This window comes from Coregonus lavaretus (genome assembly GCF_964263955.1).
Source record: "Coregonus lavaretus genome assembly, chromosome: 2".
Taxonomy (NCBI): domain Eukaryota; kingdom Metazoa; phylum Chordata; class Actinopteri; order Salmoniformes; family Salmonidae; genus Coregonus; species Coregonus lavaretus.
Genome location: NC_139989.1, coordinates 11,003,593 through 11,025,401, shown reverse-complemented (window position 1 = coordinate 11,025,401; position 21,809 = coordinate 11,003,593). Strand labels below are relative to the sequence as shown.

The 21,809-nt window shown below is 44.9% G+C and overlaps 1 protein-coding gene across 1 annotated transcript in view; it reads right to left on the bottom strand.

Annotated features, from left to right (window-relative positions):
- Positions 1-21,809, bottom strand: part of LOC311100050 (uncharacterized protein) — a 106,757-nt gene that overhangs the window by 29,203 nt on the left and 55,745 nt on the right. Inside the window, exons 3-4 of the mRNA XM_084140793.1 lie at positions 7,925-8,472; positions 1,114-1,188 (exon numbers count right to left, since the gene is read on the bottom strand). Coding sequence (XP_083996919.1) covers positions 1,114-1,188; positions 7,925-8,472 — 623 coding nt within the window. The remainder of the gene's footprint in view (positions 1-1,113; positions 1,189-7,924; positions 8,473-21,809) is intronic.

The following is a 21,809-nucleotide window of genomic DNA, read 5'->3' as shown; positions in this document are numbered from 1 at the left end:
GTCCAAAAAGATCATCAAGGACAACAACCACCTGAGCCACTGCCTGTTCACCCCGCTATCATCCAGAAGGCGAGGTCAGTACAGGTGCATCAAAGCTGGGACTGAGAGACTGAAAAACAGCTTCTATCACAAGGCCATCAGACTGTTAAATAGCCTTCACTGGCACATTAGAGGATGCTGCCTATATACATAGATCAGAAATCACTGGCCACTTTAATAAATGGAACACTAGTCACTTTAATAATGTTTCTATATCTTGCATTACTCATCTCATATGTATATACTGTATTCTATAATATTCTACTGTATCTTAGTCTATGCCGTTCTGACATTGCTCGTCCACATATTTATTTATATATTCTTAATTCCACTGCTTTACTTAGATTTGTGTGTATTGGGTATATCTTGTGAAATTGTTATATACTACTTGTTAGATATACTGCACTGTCGGAGCTAGAAACACAAGCATTTCGCTACACCCGCAATAACATCTGCTAAACACGTGTATGTGACCAATAACATTTTATTTTATTTTATTTTATTTTATTTAACACACAGCCCTGTGATGCTCTCTCACAACCACAAGAGGGGGGGATGAGCCCATTCATCATGAGCCTGTCTCAGGTTTAAGGATGGAGTAGGTAGTAGTTCAGCCCATTACCACTGATTCAGGGTCAGATTTTAAATTTTCATCATAGTTTTAGTATTGGGGGTGGAGTCATCTGATCCTAGGACACAGGTTAGAGGCAACTTCTACCTCAAGCTTTGAGGATATCAGTGAACCTTGTAGCTAGCCTAGCCCATGTATAGTACTTTACCAGTGTCTCTGGTGTTAAACACCAATACTGTTCCAATAGCCTTAAATAGCCTCTCATTGCATTCTTTACTTTACTTTACCTTTGAAAATGTTTCATAGGTAATAGTTGTATGGTGGAAACCTACCCAGTCCTACCTATTAGTGCTTATCATACCAGCTGTATTTGGAAAGTTGTATATCTTGAAAACATTTTGGGACTATATCAACAATGGACTAATGAACCAAATACCAAAATATAGTTTTTGGGTGGAATTGTCCTTTAAGGTAGAGTATTGGGATTGAGGGGACACACTCACATAGGGGTCATCCTCTTCACACTGGTCAACTGGGGCTGTGGGGTCCCCCTTCAGAACCAGCTGCTGAATAGAACCCTGTGGGGATAGAGGGAGAGATAGAGGGGGGAGATGGTAAGTCACAATAACACTAGTGTACACACTCACAGTAAATGCATAAACCCTTGTGCCCCTGCACGCACGCACACACACACAGTCTTGTACAGCTAACCTTGTGGGGACACACAATTCAGTCCCATTCAATATCCTATTTTCCCTAACCCCTAACCCTAACCCGTACTCTTACCCTAACCCTAACCTTAACCCAAAAACCTAACCTTAACCCTAACCCTAACCCTAGCTCATAACCCTAACCCTTAACGTTAAATTCTAACCTTAACCCTAAACCCCCTAGAAATAGCATTTGACCTCATGGGGACTAACAAAATGTTCCCAGTTGGTCAACTCTTTGTTCGTTTACTACTCTTGTGGGGACTTCTGGTCCCCACAAGAACAGTTAAACACGTCCACACACACACACACACACACACACACACACACACACACACACACACACACATCAAATGCATGACCACTCTCACTCTCCATCAGTAATACCATTCCACAACGTTTTACTGAAATTGAAATAAGCATTTTAAGTATGGTGAACAGGTGCCTCTAGTCTTACTGGCAAGAACTGTTCAAGACAAGCAACCTTTAAACTGCTATAGCTCTAACAGAACATAGATCCCACTCTAACAATAACAATGAGTGACAGGAGGGTTGCAAATGGACAAAGGCATGCTTGGTTAATCTGTTTATGGGTTCTATCCAGAGGACAAACACCTGTTTTTAATCCATAAGAGAGGAGAGGAGGGGAGACGAGAGGCAGGATCAATCTGGGTAAATCAAATCAAGTCCATCTGTTAATGCTGTAAACAGAGTTTGCAGATAAACAACAAATGTGCCACGCAACAGCGAGCTCTGATTCCATCAAAGTTTAATGAGCTTTTCTGAGATCAATCTTAATTGTCAAGTAGAAAAAAGACATGAGAAGAGTATGGTATAGCACAATCAGGAATTTTGTTGAATTAAACACATTGTGATCAGTATTTATTTAGTAGACGCTCTTATCCAGAGCGACTTACAGGAGCAATTAGGGTTAAGTGCCTTGCTCAAGGGCACATCGACAGATTTTTCACCTAGTCGGCTCAGGGATTAGAACCAGCAACCTTTCAGTTACTGGCACAACGCTCTTAACCACTAAGCTACCTGCCGCCCCCAGTAAACCTTCCAAATAGGAAACACTACCATCAATCGTGTTCAGCTGCTAAAAGACCCATTCTATACCAATGCAATCCACTACTGATGAAAAAAACAAAAGCCACAAGAACACTTTACATTCTCTGTAGAATACCAATTTTAGCTGTGAGAACGGGCAAGCTTGACCAATACGCCCAACACGAGGCCTAGCCATGTGGTTGTGGATGTATAGGACTTTGGTCTGAGTGAGAACGGACCAACCCTAAACACCAGCCTTTCCCAAACTCGGTGCACGTTTCGTTTTTTGCCCTAACACTACATAGCTGATTCAAATTATCCATACTGATCAGTATCTGTGTGATTGCGTGTGATTGTATATTGTATGTGTTTGCGTGCATTGCTCACTCTGTGTGATACCAGTGCCAAATGGGCGATAATAAAAACATAGCTGCTCTAGAGGCCGAATCCCACCCTGATCTGTAATACTGCTGTAATGCTACTGTAGACTACTGATGTTGCTTTTCACCCCTACGATGACATAACTGAGAAAATAAAAAGAATAGAATAAAACTATACTGTCCAATGTGAATCTGATATTCTTATTGTTGCTGTTTTATGTTAATCCCAACTCCCCAAACACCACACACACAAATAGTACATAGGAGAGGCTGGAAGTAGGACAGGGTCAGCTGCAGAGTATCGCCCCATAGTGTTGTTTTGATCCATGTCCACTATTGGCTATTTGTTACTAATCTAACAGGATGTGGACATAAACACACAAAAGACAAGGATACAAGGGGAGAGGGAAAGTCAACCAAATAAACATAAACAATAGAACAGTGAAGTAAACAGATTTGACACCATCAAGTAAACACAAATACAGCAGTAAAAGCTGAACAATAAAATGCAACTTGTAAATACACATTATTTTAGAAAAGGGACATTTACAGTAAATGAAAGAAGGCACATATAAAAGCAGCTAGAGGGTATGCTTAGTATGGTAGGAGTATTCAGCCCTGTGACAGAAGGGAGTAGTGTGCTTAGATTTATGAGAATGGGGATGTGGCCAAAGGCACAGAGAGCCATGTCTCAGCCAAGCTGGATTGTCTCTTGGCTGCAGACGGGGAGGAGGGGGAGTGTACCTCTCTCTTCCTCAGACCTGACTGAAACAGCCTAAGTAACGTTATCACATGGCCTGTCTGTAATCTGAGGAGCATTGGCTAGACTGACTAACCTTTTCTGCACACTGTTTGGCAGGATAACAACAAGCTGGCTCCAGCAGAAACAGACTGGCACCCAGCAAGCAGAATGTTTTCCTCACAGCACAAGCCATCATATTTTATAAACAACCATGTCTGTTAGAACCAAGTGACTGTTGCAAAGCCAGCAGACATGAAGGTCTTGTGTTGTGATGATAAGTTAATTAATTAATGGTGCTATCAAGGGGGACATCTAAAACATATCAAATCAAATCAAATTTTATTGGCCACATGCGCCGAATACAACAGGTGCAGACATTACAGTGAAATGCTTACTTACAGCCCTTAACCAACAGTGCATTTATTTTTAATAAAAAAGTAAAATAAAACAACAACAAAAAAGTGTTGAGAAAAAAAGAGCAGAAGTAAAATAAAATAACAGTAGGGAGGCTATATATACAGGGGGGTACCGGTGCAGAGTCAATGTGCGGGGGCACCGGCTAGTTGAGGTAGTTGAAGTAATATGTACATGTGGGTAGAGTTAAAGTGATAATTAACAGAGTAGCAGCAGCGTAAAAAGATGGGGTGGGGGGGGCAGTGCAAATAGTCCGGGTAGCCATGATTAGCTGTTCAGGAGTCTTATGGCTTGGGGGTAGAAGCTGTTGAGAAGTCTTTTGGACCTAGACTTGGCACTCTGGTACCGCTTGCCGTGCGGTAGCAGAGAGAACAGTCTATGACTAGGGTGGCTGGAGTCTTTGACAATTTTGAGGGCCTTCCTCTGACACCGCCTGGTATAGAGGTCCTGGATGGCAGGAAGCTTGGCCCCAGTGATGTACTGGGCCGTACGCACTACCCTCTGTAGTGCCTTGCGGTCGGAGGCCAAGCAGTTGCCATACCAGGCGGTGATGCAACCAGTCAGGATGCTCTCGATGGTGCAGCTGTAGAATTTTTAGAGGATCTGAGGACCCATGCCGAATCTTTTCAGTCTCCTGAGGGGAAATAGGCTTTGTCGTGCCCTCTTCACGACTGTCTTGGTGTGTTTGGACCATGATAGTTTGTTGGTGATGTGGACACCAAGGAACTTGAAGCTCTCAACCTGTTCCACTACAGCCCCGTCGATGAGAATGGGGGCGTGCTCAGTCCTCTTTTTTTTCCTGTAGTCCACAATCATCTCCTTTGTCTTGGTCACGTTGAGGGAGAGGTTGTTATCCTGGCACCACACGGCCAGGTCTCTGACCTCCTCCCTATAGGCTGTCTCATCGTTGTCGGTGATCAGGCCTACCACTGTTGTGTCGTCGGCAAACTTAATGATGGTGTTGGAGTCGTGCCTGGCCATGCAGTCATGGGTGAACAGGGAGTACAGGAGGGGACTGAGCACGCACCCCTGAGGGGCCCCCGAGTTGAGGATCAGTGTGGCAGATGTGTTGTTACCTACCCTTACCACCTGGGGGCGGCCTGTCAGGAAGTCCAGGATCCAGTTGCAGAGGAATGTGTTTGGTCCCAGGATCCTTAGCTTAGTGATGAGCTTTGAGGGCACTATGGTGTTGAATGCTGAGCTGTAGTCAATGAGTAGCATTCTCACGTAGGTGTTCCTCTTGTCCAGGTGGGAAAGGGCAGTGTGGAGTGCAATAGAGATTGCATCATCTGTGGATCTGTTGGGGCGGTATGCAAATTGGAGTGGGTCTAGGGTTTCTGGGATAATGGTGTTGATGTGAGCCATGACCAGCCTTTCAAAGCACTTCATGGCTACAGACGTCAGTGCTACGGGTCGGTAGTCATTTAGGCAGGTTATCTTAGTGTCCTTGGGCACAGGGACTATGGTGGTCTGCTTGAAACATGTTGGTATTACAGACTCAGTCAGGGACATGTTGAAAATGTCAGTGAAGACACTTGCCAGTTGGTCAGCACATGCTCGGAGTACACGTCCTGGTAATCCGTCTGGCCCTGCGGCCTTGTGAATGTTGACCTGCTTAAAAGTCTTACTCACATCGGCTACGGAGAGCGTGATCACATAGTCATCCGGAACAGCTGGTGCTCTCATGCATGCTTCAGTGTTGCTTGCCTCGAAGCGAGCATAAAAGTGGTTTAGCTCGTCTGGTAGGCTTGGGTCACTGGGAAGCTTGCGGCTGTGCTTCCCTTTGTAGTCTGTAATAGTTTTCAAGCCCTGCCACATCCGACGAGCGTCAGAGCCGGTGTAGTACGATTTAATCTTAGTCCTGTATTGACTCTTTGCCTGTTTGATGGTTCGTCGGAGGGCATAGCGGGATTTCTTATAAGCGTCCGGGTTAGAGTCCCGCTCCTTGAAAGCGGAAGCTCTACCCTTTAGCTCAGTGCGGATGTTTCCTGTAATCCATGGCTTCTGGTTGGGGTATGTACGTACGGTCACTGTGGGGATGACATCATCGATGCACTTATTGATGAAGCCAGTGACTGATGTGGTGTACTCCTCAATGCTATCTGAAGAATCCCGGAACATGTTCCAGTCTGTGATAGCAAAACAGTCCTGTAGCTTAGCATATACTGCTTACGTTAGGGTTACACAAAGTCTCTTAGCAAGATTTTATATTCTGCTTAAATATATTTAAAACTAAAATAAAAGAAACATGGGAGTCACTATCAGAACTGGCTGTTACTGAAGACCACTGGTCCCAAACCAGCATGGTTTGTCTACCATGCCTGCCTGGCTGCACGCACGCACACGCACACACACACACACACGCACACACGCACGCACGCGCGGCGGAGCCAAGTTCATGGCAGAGCAAGAGAAAGAGAGCGGAGTAAAGAAAGATGAGCAATGAACACAGAGTGATTTATAATTTGATAGGCTCTGATCAGTGAGAAGTCTGTTTTGATCCCGGGTGCTAATTGAGAAGAGATAGGCTGGTGCTGGTTGAAACAAGCAGGTTGGAACAGAAAGAGTTTCCTGCTCCTCTCCCCTAGGTTAACTGTAACTTTAACTGTAACCTTGCTCCAATGAAACTTTATTGAGAGGAAAATAGCTGCTTGGCAAAAGCTTTTTGGTGCACTTTAAAACTGAAGCAGGCAATGATTTATTAGTTCATCCATTCCGTTTAGTACAACATTAAGTAGTGGTATGGTAGTAGCATTTGATTGGTTATTTTATATTTACATTTTAGTCATTTAGCAGACGCTCTTATCCAGAGCGACTCACAGTTAGTGAGTGCATACATTATTTTAATATTTTTTTATACTGTCCCCCCGTGGGAATCGAACCCACAACCCTGGCGTTGCAAACACCATGCTCTACCAACTGAGCTACATCCCTGCCAGCCATTCCCTCCCCTACCCTGGACGACGCTGGGCCAATTGTGCGCCGCCCCATGGGTCTCCCGGTAACAGCCGGCTACGACAGACCCTGGATACGAACCAGGATCTCTAGTGGCACAGCTAGCACTGCAATACAGTGCCCTAGTGCATTGTAAGCTGCATTGTAATGCCTAGGCTTTAGGTCAATGGGATAACACAGTCTTGTGGCTCGCAGAAGAGCCGGGTTCGAGTCACAGTCTGACTGAAAACTGGTTAAGCAATGTCAATTTTCTCTTCATCTAAACATTTGACAACAAATTCAGAGTTAAGTAAACACTCTCCAGCTAAGTAAACACTGGTTTGTTGCACGATACGGTCATTCCATAATTTATAGCATTTATTGTATATCTTATAAACATCTTAGGTCATTCAGTCCTCTATCCTTTGCTATTTTCATTACGTTGCATCAGGGTTTACAGTCATGTTTTTCATGCCTTAAAAATGGCTGACCATGATGTCAGCAGAAGTGGTGAGCCCAGCTCCTAGTCAAGTTCTCCACACTGACTCACCCTACTGTCTCTTTCCCAGACAACCGACAGTGAAGTCGTTCAAAGCCTATGGAGGCGAGCCATGCTGCCAGCCCTGTGGCGAGCCCTGATGATCAAACCTGATGCCATCAGCTGTCACTCACTATGACCACTTCTGAACACTCCATTTTGGGATTCATTACTGTTGGTTTGGGGCACACGCTCAATTGAATCATTGTAGCGCTGAGGAAAATCATTATGGAATCAGAACATTTGAATCAGAGTGAGATCTGATTTCATCCTGGAAAGGCTGAGGCCTTGGCTGGCATCAAGTGTGTAGCTACAGTACGTTCCAAAATGCATAATGCGCCACTCTAAATGCTTTGCGCCATGCTTGCATTGCCCAACAGCCACACAGCAACCATGCACATGAGCATGAAAACCAAGCAGAGGACACTTAACACTAACACACTATAGGCCTAATCAATATAAAATAACCCCCCACCCCCCCTCCACACTAACACAAAAAAAGCTTGCAAAAACACCACAAAAACAAAACCCCACCCGTCAACTCACCACAAACCTGTCCAGCCCTGTGCCACCAGCATTGCCCACAAAGATGCCCGAGCTGGCCTCGAAGGTGAGGGGCTCCGGGCTCCTCTGGAAGGCCACACGGTGGTACTCCTCACAGTCCATGTAGAGGCGCACCTCCGCCCCCTGCACAGTCAGCGTGAAGCGGGCCCACCGCCCTGTCAGGTCACCCAGCTTGAAGCTGGCCGCCTCCTGGGTCCTCCCAACACCCGGGTCGGTGTAGTAGAGAACCACCCGCTGAGACCCATCCTCCACAGGGCTCAACGCCACCCCAAGGTGCACCACCCGCTGGTAGGCGTCAGTGATTGCGAAGAGGACCCCACCGCGCTGCGTGGTGGGCTTGGCGGTGACGGTCATGGCAAAGTCGTGGTAGAAGGGGTCGGGGATGAAGGACTTGGTGAGGCGGCCCACGTTGGCGTCGGGCCCGAAGCTGTAGGCCGGGTAGCCCTCGAACCCCGTGATGAAGGAAACCGATGGGGGGAGAGGAACGCCGATCAGCTCGGTCAGGTCTAGCTGGCCCTGGGAGCCCCGCTCTGAAACACAATCAATAAAATACTGTATTAAATCACATGAATATGACACATATAGTGCATGGATAGCACATTAATTCATATAAAGACCTGATGAGTTAGTTACGTGTCTATTCATAATGAATTCATGATTATGAATATTAATACTGATGATGAATTGGTCCGCAAACTGTGCTGCACTGCACTGACTAACCCTGTCCCCTCATATCTCTTTCTGCATTGTGAAGGTGATCTGGCTTGTACTTTTATTTCCAACCATTACCTTCCACTTCAATGGATTACAAATCTGCCACAGTTTCACCTAATTTGCCAAGAGGATGAGAACGTGGAAGCATTACCATACTTCACCCCTTCCATCCCAGTCCCTCTCCCTCTCTCTCAATGATCCCCCCCTCAGCAACTCCCCACAGACACACAAATCTCTATACACTCACACACACTCCCCACCACACATGGTCCTCGTTAGGAGGGAGAACCCGTTGAACAATCATCCGTTTTGTGAGACTGTATAGAAGGATAATACCTGTTCATCTGGAAGGCATTAGCGTAGACTAATACACACGCTGGGCCCAGGCTGCTCCTGTAAAATGGGCTTTGCACTGCCAGGCTAGCCCACACTGTTAGGCTATCCCACACCGCTAGGCTAACCCACACCGTTAGACTAGCTCACACCGATAGGCTAGCCCACACCACTAGGCTAGCCCACACCGCTAGGCTAACCCACACCGCTAGGCTAGCGCTAGCTCCCCATAGAGAGACACAGACAGATAGGCATGCTTTCACACAGTCTTTAATGGCCATCACCTCTCAGGCTTATTCAAGCCAGTGTCCCTAGTAAACCTTAACCCTTGAGCTGAGTGCATGTTTTACTGGTGTCGTGGAAAAGAGGCCCATGTAGCTCAGTTGGTAGAGCATGGCGCTTGCAACGCCAGGGTCGTGGGTTCGATTCCCATGGGGGGCCAGTATGAAAAATGTATGCACTCACTAACTGTAAGTTGCTCTGGATAAGAGTGTCTGCTAAATTACTTAAATGTAAATGTAAAAAAAGTTCCGATAGTCCTGTCACCTGGAGCTCCTCGCCAACTTAGTGACATCACAACAGATGTTTCTGGACCGAGCCAATGGGGGAGAAGCTGGAGACATCACACAGCACTCTTTGGCAGATGCAGGTTCCCATGATGCAAGACCAACATACTGTACGGAACCAGGTGTGACATCATCATTGGTGGAGTGATAGTGCCCTGGTCTTGATGGGACAAACACCACCTGGACTAAGACTTCACCATCAAAGCAACAAGTATCTCAGACTCACTTCAGGTCACAGATTAATCATTTCAGTGTGCATACAGCATGTCTCAATCTACTGGGCAATACCATGATATAATCACTATGAGTAATTGTAGGGTAATATAAGCATTTTTGGGATAAGGACAAACATTCCTTTGTTGGACAGTGCCAGAATAAAGACCACTAGAATAAATGACCAATTAATTAACACTCCAAATCCCCCTGATTCGTTAGCTAGAGGGTGTTTGTGAGCAGTTTCTGGGCATTGCGTAATGAAAGGTTTGGCTGCTAGCGCCGCATGCACATGTTGCTTATTTGCCATATGGGTGTATGGCATCGTGTGTGTGTGTGGGTGTGTGTGTGTGTGTGTGTGTGGGTGGGTGTGGGTGGGTGTTTTTGTATGCATGTGTGTGTTTATCCATGACTGTTTTCTATCCAACTTGTCATCAGTCGTTCCTTAAGAATCTCTCTCGGGGGTCATTTTCTAAGTGGGTCATTGCGTTTTGAGGAGTGTGTAATGCGGCCTGCACTCAGAGCACTGCATTATTTTGTCAGGGACTAGATTGTTACCATCTGCACATACAGTATAGCCCAGTTATACAGTCTCCGCACTATTTCATTAAGTGCGCATAACGGCTAAATCGTCTCGCTTAGGTTATGCAATTCAAATAAATGATCATATTGAGTCCTGGAGCAACCTCAGACGCTGAGGGAAATGTGCTTTTATAAAGTATCTCCTATGTGACCTTTTGAGTGAGATAGCAGACAGTGTGGATTAAGCACTATGCCAAGCAGTTACCATACCAAGAGGTGATGCAGCCAGTCAAGATGCTCTCAGTGGTGCAGCTGTAGAACATTTTGAGGATCTGAGGGCCCATGACAAATATTTTCAGCCTCCTGAGGTGGAAGAGGCATTGGTGTGCCTTCTTCATGACTGTGTAGGTATGTTAATTCCTTAGTAATGTGGACACCGAGGAACTTGAAGCTCTCGATCCACTCCAGTACAGCCCCATCGATGTCGAAGGGGGCGTGCTCGGACCTCCATTTCCTCTAAGCGAGAATAGAAAGCATTTAGCTCGTCTGGCAGGCTCGTGTCACTGGGCAGCTCGTGGCTGGGTTTCCCTTTGTAATCCATGCTAGTTTGCAAGCCCTGCTATATCCGACGAGCGTCAGAGCTGGCGTAGTAGGTTCGTCGGAGGTCGTAGCGGGATTTCCTATAAGCGTCCGGATTAGTGTTCCGTTCCTTAAAAGCAGCAGCTCTAGCTTTTAGCTCAGTGCGGATGTTGCCTGTAATCAATGGTTTCTGATTGGGATATGTGTCATGAATTCAGCCGAGGCTGCCCCTCCTTGCTCTGGCAGGTTTCGGCGTTCGTCGTCACCGGCTTACTAGCCACTACCGCTCCATTTATCATCACTCCATTTGTCTTGTCTTGTCTTGTCAATCACACACACCTGGTACTCATTCCCTCATTAGTCTGTGTATAAGTGTTCCCTCTGTGAGTGATTGTTCATTGTGAGAGTGAGTAGCTCAGTTGAGCTACTCTTTCCTTGTATGTAGCCAAGGTGGATTTTTCCCTTCTGCTAGTTTCGTTTTGACGCTTGCTGCGCTTTATTCATGTACACTGAATAAACTCTGGATTTCGGTGTTTTACCCCGTTATTCACACCTCATCACAATATGTAGGTACGTTCACTGTGGGGACGACAACATCGTCGATGCACTTATTAATGAAGCCGGTGACTGATGTGGTAAACTCCTCAATGTTATCGGATGAATCCTGGAACATTTCCAGTCTGTGGTAGCGAAACAGTCCTGTAGTTTAGCATACGCTTCATCGAACCACATCTGTATTGAGCGTGTCACTGGTACTTGCTGTTTAAGATTTTGCTTGTAAGCAGGAATCAGGAGGATAGAGTTATAGTGAGATTTGCCAAAGGAAGGGCGAGGGAGAGCCTTGTATCTGTTTCTGTGTATGGAGTAAAGGTGATCAAAGGTTTTGTCACCTCCAGTTGCACAGGTGACATGCTGGTAAAAATAAGGTAAAACGGATTTCAGTTTCCCTGCATAAAAATCACCGACCACGAGAAGCACCATCTCTGGATGTGCATTTTCTTGTTTTCTTATGGCCCTATACAACTCGTCGAGTGCGGTCTTAGAGCCAGCATCAGTTTGTGGTGATAAATAGACAGCTATGAAAAATATAGATGAAAACTCTCTTGGTAAATAGTATGGTCTGCAGCTCATTATTAGGTATTCTAACTCAGTGTGTGTGTGTGTTTGTGTGTGTGTGTGCCTGCTCATGTGTGTGTGTGAGTGTGTTACAGTAACTTCCTAACCTCTTCCTGTTGAGCCAGGTTTCCCAGTCAGTCAAACCTCCACCACTAATCCCATTACAGTAGTATTATGAGGTTTACTTTGGACAGGCCTACAGGAAACCACAGGCCCCTTTCTATATCAAACAATCACTGGAGAACTTCTGACAGAAACATTCTGACGGAGAATGTAGCATGATACTGTAAAACACTGTTGTGTACAGTTACAGCATGATCATATAACCTGACTTCAACCCTCAGACCTTCAGACTAAAGACAGTTGACAAACTGATAAGTTGCTGACAATGCAATGGCGTGGAGGGTGTGTCTGTGTCTGTGTGTGTGTGTGTCTTTGTGTGTGTGTGTGTGTGTGCATGTGCGTGTGTGTGTGTCATCATCAAAGTCTACTCCCTTTTGCCCCTCTAAACCCAACTCCAGCCCCACCATGCCTCTCTCCTCCGGACATGGACATGAGTCACAGTTACAAGCTGGCCACAGAGGAAGCTAACCACAACATTTGTTCACCCAACGGGCTGTAGCTAGCAAATAAAGGAATGCAAAACAATAACCCCTTGAATACTAGACTACTAGACTGTTTAAAAGTCTGAAGCCTTTCTCCCGGGACTGATTTAGAAAGTTCAGGCCTCAAAAGGGCATTATTTAAAATGCCCCATGGTCTTAGATGTGCTAGTGCTTTTGAGAACTCCTCAGACTATTGGTGCAAGCCATACATGGAGGTGAATGAAACCTGTTTGTGAAATGAAACAACCAGCCATGGTCTTTAAAACGTTTCTGTGAGGAGTAGAGATTCACTGTGTTGAATGAAGTGAAAACATTTAAGGTTATTTTGAAGACATATTAGTATACAGTATTAAGAGTATTAGCAGCTATCAACAAACATTCAGCACAAAACTGAATTACATCTTTACAATAGATAGAGAGAGAAAAAGTCCTTTGTCATGGTTATATGACTACTGATTTCTTCTTGCATATCTCACTCTTTCACAGTCACATAATGCAAATGATGTCTATGGAAGATTTGTGTGAACGTTTGAGTGACGTAAGCAGAGCTCTAGTTACACCCTTAGAAAAAAGGGTTCCAAAAGGGTTCTTTGGCTCTCCGCATAGGAGAACCCTTTTTGGTTCCAGGTAAAACCATTTTGGGTTCCAGGTAGAACCCTTTCCACTGAGGGTTCTACATGGAACCCAAAATGGTTCTAATTGGATCCAAAAGGGTTCTACCTGGAACTAACAAGGGTTCTTCAAAATGTTATCCTATGGGGACAGCCAAAGAACCCTTTAAGGTTCTATATAGCACTTCATGAGTCAGATATATAGCTAGCTGTTTCCTGCTATCTCTCTTCAATAATGGAGTGCCAAGTACAGAATGGAAAGAATTCAGAAAGGAATGAATCTTTCTTGAGCGTCTTTGTGTGTGTGTGTGTGTGTGTGTGTGTGTGTTTGTGTGTGTGTGTGTGTCTCAAATCAAATCAAATCAAATGTTATTTGTCACTTGCGCCGAATACAACAGGTGTAGACCTTACAGTGAAATGCTTACTTACAAGCCCTTAACCAACAATGCAGTTTTAAGAAAGAATACCCCCAAAAAAATCACAAAAAAATATACTATATGAAATAAAAGTAACAAATAATGAAAGAGCAGCAGTAAAAATAACAATAGCGACGCTATATACAGGGGGTACTGGTACCTAGTCAATGTGCGGGGGCACCGGTTAGTCGAGGTAATTTAGGTAATATGTACATGTAGGTAGAGTTATTAAAGTGACTATGCATAGATAACAAACAGAGAGTAGCAGCAGCGTAAAAGGGAGGGGGCAATGAAAATAGTCTGGGTAGATGTTCAGGAGTCTTATGGCTTGGGGGTAGAAGCTGTTGGACCTAGACTTGGCGCTCCAGTACTGCTTGCCGTGTGGTAGCAGAGAGAACAGTCTATGACTAGGGTGGCTGGAGTCTTTGACAATTTTTAGGGCTGTGTGTATGTGGTGTGTGTGTGTGTGTGTGTGTGTGTGTGTTTGTATTTACTTGTGTTGGACTTGTGTTGAGTGTGTGCTCTTGTACCATAATGTGCATATCATTGCAGCCCTAGCTGACGCCATCTGCAGACAAATGCTGCATAGGGGGAAGACTACAGACAGAGAGAGGCCCAGCAGACAGAGAGGTCGAGGGGTAATACAGCAGTGGTGAGAGACAGGCTCTGGACAGGTTAAGTGGAGCTAGAGCAGGCCAGGGGTTTACAGTCATTACGCTGCCATGCGCCTCCATTAAGCCTGGAACTGCCAGGTGGAGAGAGAGGGAGTTGGCCATCTTTAATCAAACTTTGGTATTTGGAATTTTATTAGGATCCCCATTAGCTGTTGCAATAGCAGCAGCTACTCTTTCTGGGGTCCACACAAAACATGAAACATGACATAATACAGAACATTAATAGACAAGAACAGCTCAAGGACAGAACTAGATACTTTAAAGGGATAGTGAGAGATTTTGGCAATTTAGCCCTTTTTCTACGTACCCAGAGTCAGATGAACTATTGAATACCATTTGTATGTCTCTGTGTGCAGTTTGAAGGAAGTTGCTAACTAGCGTTAGTGCAATTTTCAACTAGCGTTAGCGCAATGACTGGAAGTCTAACACTAGTTAGCAATGGCTTGCAAAACTACCTTTCACTTCCTTCAAACTGCACACAGAGACATAAAATTGGTTACAAATTAGTTAATCTGACTCTGGGTAAATGCCAAAATCTTGCACTATCCATTTAATCCCAGTCTGATGTGAGATTCTTGGTAGGGTTATAGGTAGGGCCAGATGGAATCTGTGATGGCCTTATATGAGTAAGCCTCCAGTAATTAATTGAAATAAAAAGGATACCAATGGAATAACTCACATCACAAAACACACAACACACACATATATGTATTACCACAATGCTGTCATTGGTCACAAAGGCTAGAATTCAACAAAGCCACTCAGTCTAAACCTCATTGTACTGTATCCTCTGTGACATTGGGAATGGGCTACACCACACGTTACAGTAATGCTTCTCTCTAGGGATTTTGTCACGCTTTAACGACATTAGCCTTAGTCTGTGACGGGACTTGCTTTGTGTTCACTTTGAAAAGAGCACCATTTACTTAGAAGTCATTCATGAGATCAAAAAGCTCGTCGCCATTGACTTCAGCGTCCTTCGTTTTGAGTGACAGCCCGGTTTAGGGGGTGATGTTCGCCATGCATGGTTTGAAAAACAGGAAAAAGGAGCTAGCTGACTAAGTAAACGTTAGCGTTGTGTATTCAGCTGAGAGAGGACACGTGGTCAGGTGAGCGATGGCCTCCTGTAAGCACAAAGGCCTGTCTGTTAGAGGCAGGCTTAGAGGTGAGTCAACACCCAGCAAAGCTCCTAGCACCCTAGCCTTGATCAAAGGCTTTCACCACTTAAGTGGGAATGAATGGGGAACGTTTATAAGGGCTCCGACGCCGAGCAACTGCATTCTACTACTGTCACAGGAGGAGATAGATGACTTGGATTTGAGATAGCTCTACTATTAGGTGCACTGAGTCACACACGCACACACACACACACACACACACACACACACACACACACACACACACACACACACACACACACACACACACACACACACACACACACACACACACACACACACACACACACACACAGCATTCAGTCAGTACCTACTGTGTACATTATGTGAGGGCAAGGGTGAGAGCCACTAATTGGTCTTTGGCCAATGATTTGGTAAAGGATCAGAATTGGTTGCCTGTGTAAACACAGATAGAGAACTGGAGGTCAGCCAATGAACAGCTGTAAAAACAGGCTTCCAGCTCCATCATGTGGTCCCATCCAGATCAGTCATATCTAGGGTTGCAAAATTCCAGTAATTTTCCCAACATTTCTAGATTTTTCAGAAATCCTGGTTGGAAGACTTCTGGAGTTACGAGGTAATAAGCAGGAAATTATAACCTGGACATTTTGGAAAAGTTTACATTTTGCAACCCTAGTCATATCAGAACAGTCAAATCTGTTGTGGTTGACTTAGAAACTAGTTGATAGCTAGATCTTACAGTGAGTGTTACAGCATGAAGTCAAGCAAAATGCAACGACACCAGGAAACAAAACACCAGGGGACTATTGGTGATGGTCAGGATTTTTTTGAGAGAAAGAAGCAGTTGGCACTATCAAAAAGGTCCACAGACATCAGAAAAGCATTTGAAAGAGCAGGCAGTGATTTACATAGAGCCACGGAGGCGTCATTTGAGTGTTCGCTATTAATTGCCAAGGTTAAAAAGCTGCACAATATTGGAGAGCAACTAATCAAACCCGCCTGCCTGAAAATTGTAGAGAGGCTGTGTGGCCCACAGGTGGTGGATAAAGTGAGAACCGTCCCACTCTTTGACAACACTGTCAAAGACAGAATTGATCAAATGGCTGGAGATTGTCAAAACCAGCTGCACGAGAAGCTTAGGAATGTTCCCTTTGCCATTCAGTTGGATGAAACAACAACAGTGTCAGACGAATCCGTGCTCATCGTTTATGTGCAATATATTGACGGTGATGACTTGAAACAAGACATTCTTATGTCTACCAATCTAGCCACAACAACAACAGGCCAAGATATTTTTATAGCTATGGACTCATATCTCTCGTCCAATAATCTGCCCTACGAGAATATTGTTGCATGCTGCACTGATGGGGCTGCAGCGTTGATGGGCAAAAACAAGGGATTTAACAGCCGATTGAAGGAAAAAGCCCCGGGGTGCGCAATTTTCCACTGCATGCTACATCGCCAAGCATTGGCCAGTAAAACACTTTCGGAAGACCTTAGTAACACCCTGGCAACTGTTGTTAAAGTTGTAAACTTTATTAAGGCTCGCCCTACTAACAAAAGACTGTTTGCCCAGCTGTGTGAGGATGAAGCGCATCAAACACTGCTGTTACACACAGAGGTACGCTGGTTGTCACGTGGACAAGTGCTTGTGCGTTTTATGGAACTGCAGGAAAAAATAAAGGAATTCTTGCAAGATCACAATCGACCACTGTGCGAACAGCTGACTAATGCGTTTTGGATCAAAACGGCATACCTAGCGAATACATTCACTCTCTACAATGAGACAAACAAGCGGATGCAGGGTCCTGAATCAAACGTCATGCAGTGCAAAGACTCTCAACGCTTTTGTGCGGAAACTGGAGTACAGAGTTGGAAAAAGACTGGCCATACACGCAGCTACAAGGGTTATTCTACCATTCAATAATAATAATATAATAATAATATAAATAATAATAATAATAATAATAATAATATAATAATAATAATAATAATAATAATATAATTATTATTCTACCATTCAGCAATACGTACCTGTCTGAGACGGCCTTCAGCGCGCTTGTAACAATAAAAACAAAAGGCCGTAACAGGCTCCATGTCCACCAGGACTTTAGGCTGGCTGTCACTAGCATCACACCTGACATCCCATCCCTGGTCAGAGGTATGCAAGCCCAAGGTGGCCATTAGTTTTTTAAGGAAGGAACAAGTTATTGATTGTAACATACTGTTTGTAATTGTTACTTATTTTTATTTTTTATAACACATACATTATAGTGTGTCAAAACCAGTGTTCACATGATGTGCATGTGTGTATGCAACAAACTGCCCCGTTTCAGTTAATTGGTCTTAGGGAGATCTAGGACAGAGCTATATAGGTGCTGTTAATCACTTATTACGCTGATAATGAATCATTCTTATTATTTTGGTAACAATGTGTGTGTATAGGCCTACAGTTGATTATACACAAAGATAACCAGGGCAAACCAAAGAGAAAAGGAAAGAAAAACTATAATTGATGTACATTTTTGCCAATAAAGATTTGGAATGAATCACTTTTCTTAGATACAAGTAGGGGGGACTCTAAGGAAAAAAGGTTGGGAACCACTGATCTAGGGAGCTGTCACCCCTGAATGCCAAGGAATGTTTTTAATAACCTACTCTATCCAATCAGCTGCGAGAATGCCTCCATTGTCACACTACTATGCAATGGTATAGTTCAAATTATTGAATTCTGTTGGCATTAATATCACTCCATAGTGTTTTTGCATTTCGATGGGACTATCAATTAAACATCAGCTTGACAACAATGTTATAATGCAAACAGCAAGCTGAGCTGACAAAATGGTGAAGAGCCTAGAATCTGTTATCACTCCCATGGCCTTCATTTCTGACACCATACATACGCCCTACTTCAGCCATACTTCAAGAAGAGTATGGCTGAACTTAATACGAACACTCCTCGGTCTAATAACACTGCACTGGGACAGTGGAGAAGCAGATTTATATGTAACATTTAGTATGAAAATAACCAGATGGCTACAAAATACTTTCCTGGGATGCTTAAGGGCGATTCCATGCCAGCATGGACTGAACATATTGTTAGTATATCAGATTGTTCTGGCAATTCTCACATAGAGACTTCACTGGGAAGAAAGATGTTTGATATACTTTTTATATTTGTAGCACAAACTATTATTTTATTTTTATCATGATGAAAGTGGCCATTTTAGGCACTTTTTAGACCTACAGCTGCGGAAAAAATTAAGAGACCACTGCAAAATTATCAGTTTCTCTGGTTTTACTATTTATAGGTATGTGTTTAGGTAAAAATAACATTTTTGTTTTATTCTATAATCTACTGACAAAATTTCTCCAAAATTCCAAATAAAAATATTGTCATTTAGAGCATTTATTTGCAGAAAATGACAACTGGTCAAAATAACAAAAAAGATGCAGTGTTGTCAGACCTCGAATAATGCAAAGAAAATAAGTTCATGTTCATTTTTAAACAACAGAATAATAATGTTTTAACTCAGGAAGAGTTCAGAAATCAATATTTGGTGGAATAACCCTGATTTTCAATCACAGCTTTCATGCGTCTTGGCATGCTCTCCACCAGTCTTTCACATTGATGTTAGGTGACTTTATGCCACTCCTGGCGCAAAAATTCAAGCAGCTCGGCTTTGTTTGATGGCTTGTGACCATCCATCTTCCTCTTGATCACATTCCAGAAATGTTCAATGGGGTTCAGGTCTGGAGATTGGGCTGGCCATGACATGGTCTTGATCTGGTGGTCCTCCATCCACACCTTGATTGACCTGGCTGTGTGGCATGGTGCATTGTCCTGCTGGAAAAACCAATCCTCAGAGTTGGGGAACAATGTCAGAGAAAAAGGAAGCAAGTTTTCTTCCAGGACAACCTTGTACGTGGCTTATTTTTTTTTATTTATTTCACCTTTATTTAACCAGGTAAGCCAGTTGAGAACAAGTTCTCATTTACAACTGTGACCTGGCCAAGATAAAGCAAAGCAGTGCGATAAAAAAACAACAACACAGAGTTACATATGGGGTAAACAAAACAAGTCAAAAATACAAACAGAACATATATATACAGTGTGTGCGAATGTAGTAAGTTATGGAGGTAAGGCAATAAATAGGCCATAGTGCAAAATAGTTACAATTTCATATTAACACTGGAATGATAGATCTGCAAAAGATGATGTGCAAATAGAGATACTGGGGTGCAAATTAGCAAAATAAATAACAATAAGGGGATGAGGTAGTTGGGTGGGCTAATTTCAGATGGGCTGTGTACAGGTGCAGTGATCGGTAAGCTGCTCTGACAACTGACGCTTAAAGTTAGTGAGGGAGATAAGAGTCTCCAGCTTCAGAGATTTTTGCAGTTCGTTCCAGTCATTGGCAGCAGAGAACTGGAAGGAATGGCGGCCAAAGGAGGTGTTGGCTTTGGGGATGACCAGTGAGATACCTGCTGGAGCGCAGACTACGGGTGGGTGTTGCTATGGTGACCAGTGAGCTAAGATAAGACGGGGATTTGCCTAGCAGTGATTTATAGATGACCTGGAGCCAGTGGGTTTGGCGACGAATATGTAGTGAGGGCCAGCCAACAAGAGCGTAAAGGTCACAATGGTGGGTAGTATATGGGGCTTTGGTGACAAAACGGATGGCACTGTGATAGACTACATCCAATTTGCTGAGTAGAGTGTTGGAGGCTAATTTGTAAATGACATCGCCGAAGTCAAGGATCGGTAGGATAGTCAGTTTTACGAGGGCATGTTTGGCAGCATGAGTGAAGGAGGCTTTGTTGCGAAATAGGAAGCCGATTCTAGATCTAACTTTTGATTGGAGATGCTTAATGTGAGTCTGGAAGGAGAGTTTACAGTCTAACCAGACACCTAGGTATTTGTAGTTGTCCACATACTCTAGGTCAGACCCGCCGAGAGTAGTGATTCTAGTCGGGTGGGTGGGTGCAAGCAGCGTTCGGTTGAAGAGCATGCATTTAGTTTTACTAGTGTTTAAGAGCAGTTGGAGGCTACGGAAGGAGTGTTGTATGGCGTTGAAGCTCGTTTGGAGGTTTGTTAACACAGTGTCCAATGAAGGGTCAGATGTATACAAAATGGTGTCGTCCGCATAAAGGTGGATCCGAGAGTCACCAGCAGCAAGAGCGACATCATTGATATTGTCACGTTCGTTGAATGACGGGTCAGACCAAGGCGCAGCGTGATATACGTACATGTTTATTAACTTATAAACACAACGACAAAACAACAACCGAAACGAAACGTGAAGTCCAAGGTAGAACACACAACATACCTTACACAGAACAAGATCCCACAACTAGACAGTGCCAATAGGCTGCCTATGTATGGTCCCCAATCAGAGACAACGAGCGACAGCTGCCTCTGATTGGGAACCACACCGGCCAACATAGATCTATACATACTAGATACACCACATAGAATATACACAATAAAGAATATACACACCCTGACTCAACATATACAAGTCCCCTGAGTCAGGGCGTGACAGATATACACAAAGAATAGAGTCGGCCCGAGAATTGAACCCTCTGACGGCCAGAGGTCCAGACAACAGGCCCTCCAATTTGACACATTGAATTCTATCTGAGTCCCCTGAGTCAGGGCGTGACAGTACCCCCCCCAAAGGTGTGGACTCCGACCGCACAACCTTCACATACCAGGTTAGGGGCCGGGGGGGCATTCCACCTCGGAGGCGGATCCGGCTCCGGGCGTGACGACCACACCCTCTCCACCTCCCTGTTGCGCCCCTGGTCTGGTCAAGACCTCGGCGCGCTGCTTCCCCTCTCCTTCCTCCCCCAATACTCCAGGCACTGTCTGGACCCTGGTGTGGGAGACCCCGAACCTGGAGAGGGGCTGACGTCATGGTCTGGACTGGAGCCGCTGACCGGAGCTGGACCGGGCACCGGTGGAGCGGACTACTCAGGCTCCCGGAGTGGAGCCGCTGACCGGAGCTGGATCAGGCACCGCTGGAGCGGACTGCTCTGGCTCCAGAGTGGAGCCGCTGACCGGAGCTGGACTAGACCCCGGTGGAGCGGACTGCTCTGGCTCCGGAGTGGAGCCACTGACTGGAGCTGGATCAGAAACCGGTGGAGCGGACTGCTCTGGCTCCGGAGTGGAGCCGCTGACCGGAGCTGGACCCCGGTGGAGCGGACTGCTCTGGCTCCGGAGTGGAGCCGCTGACCGTGCCGGACCAGGCACCGGTGGAACAGGCACGGGCCGTGCGAGGAGCAGGCACGGGCCGGACTGGACTAGGAACACGCACCACTGGCTTGGTGCAAGGAGCAGGAACGGGCCGGGCCGGACTGGTGACACGCACCACTG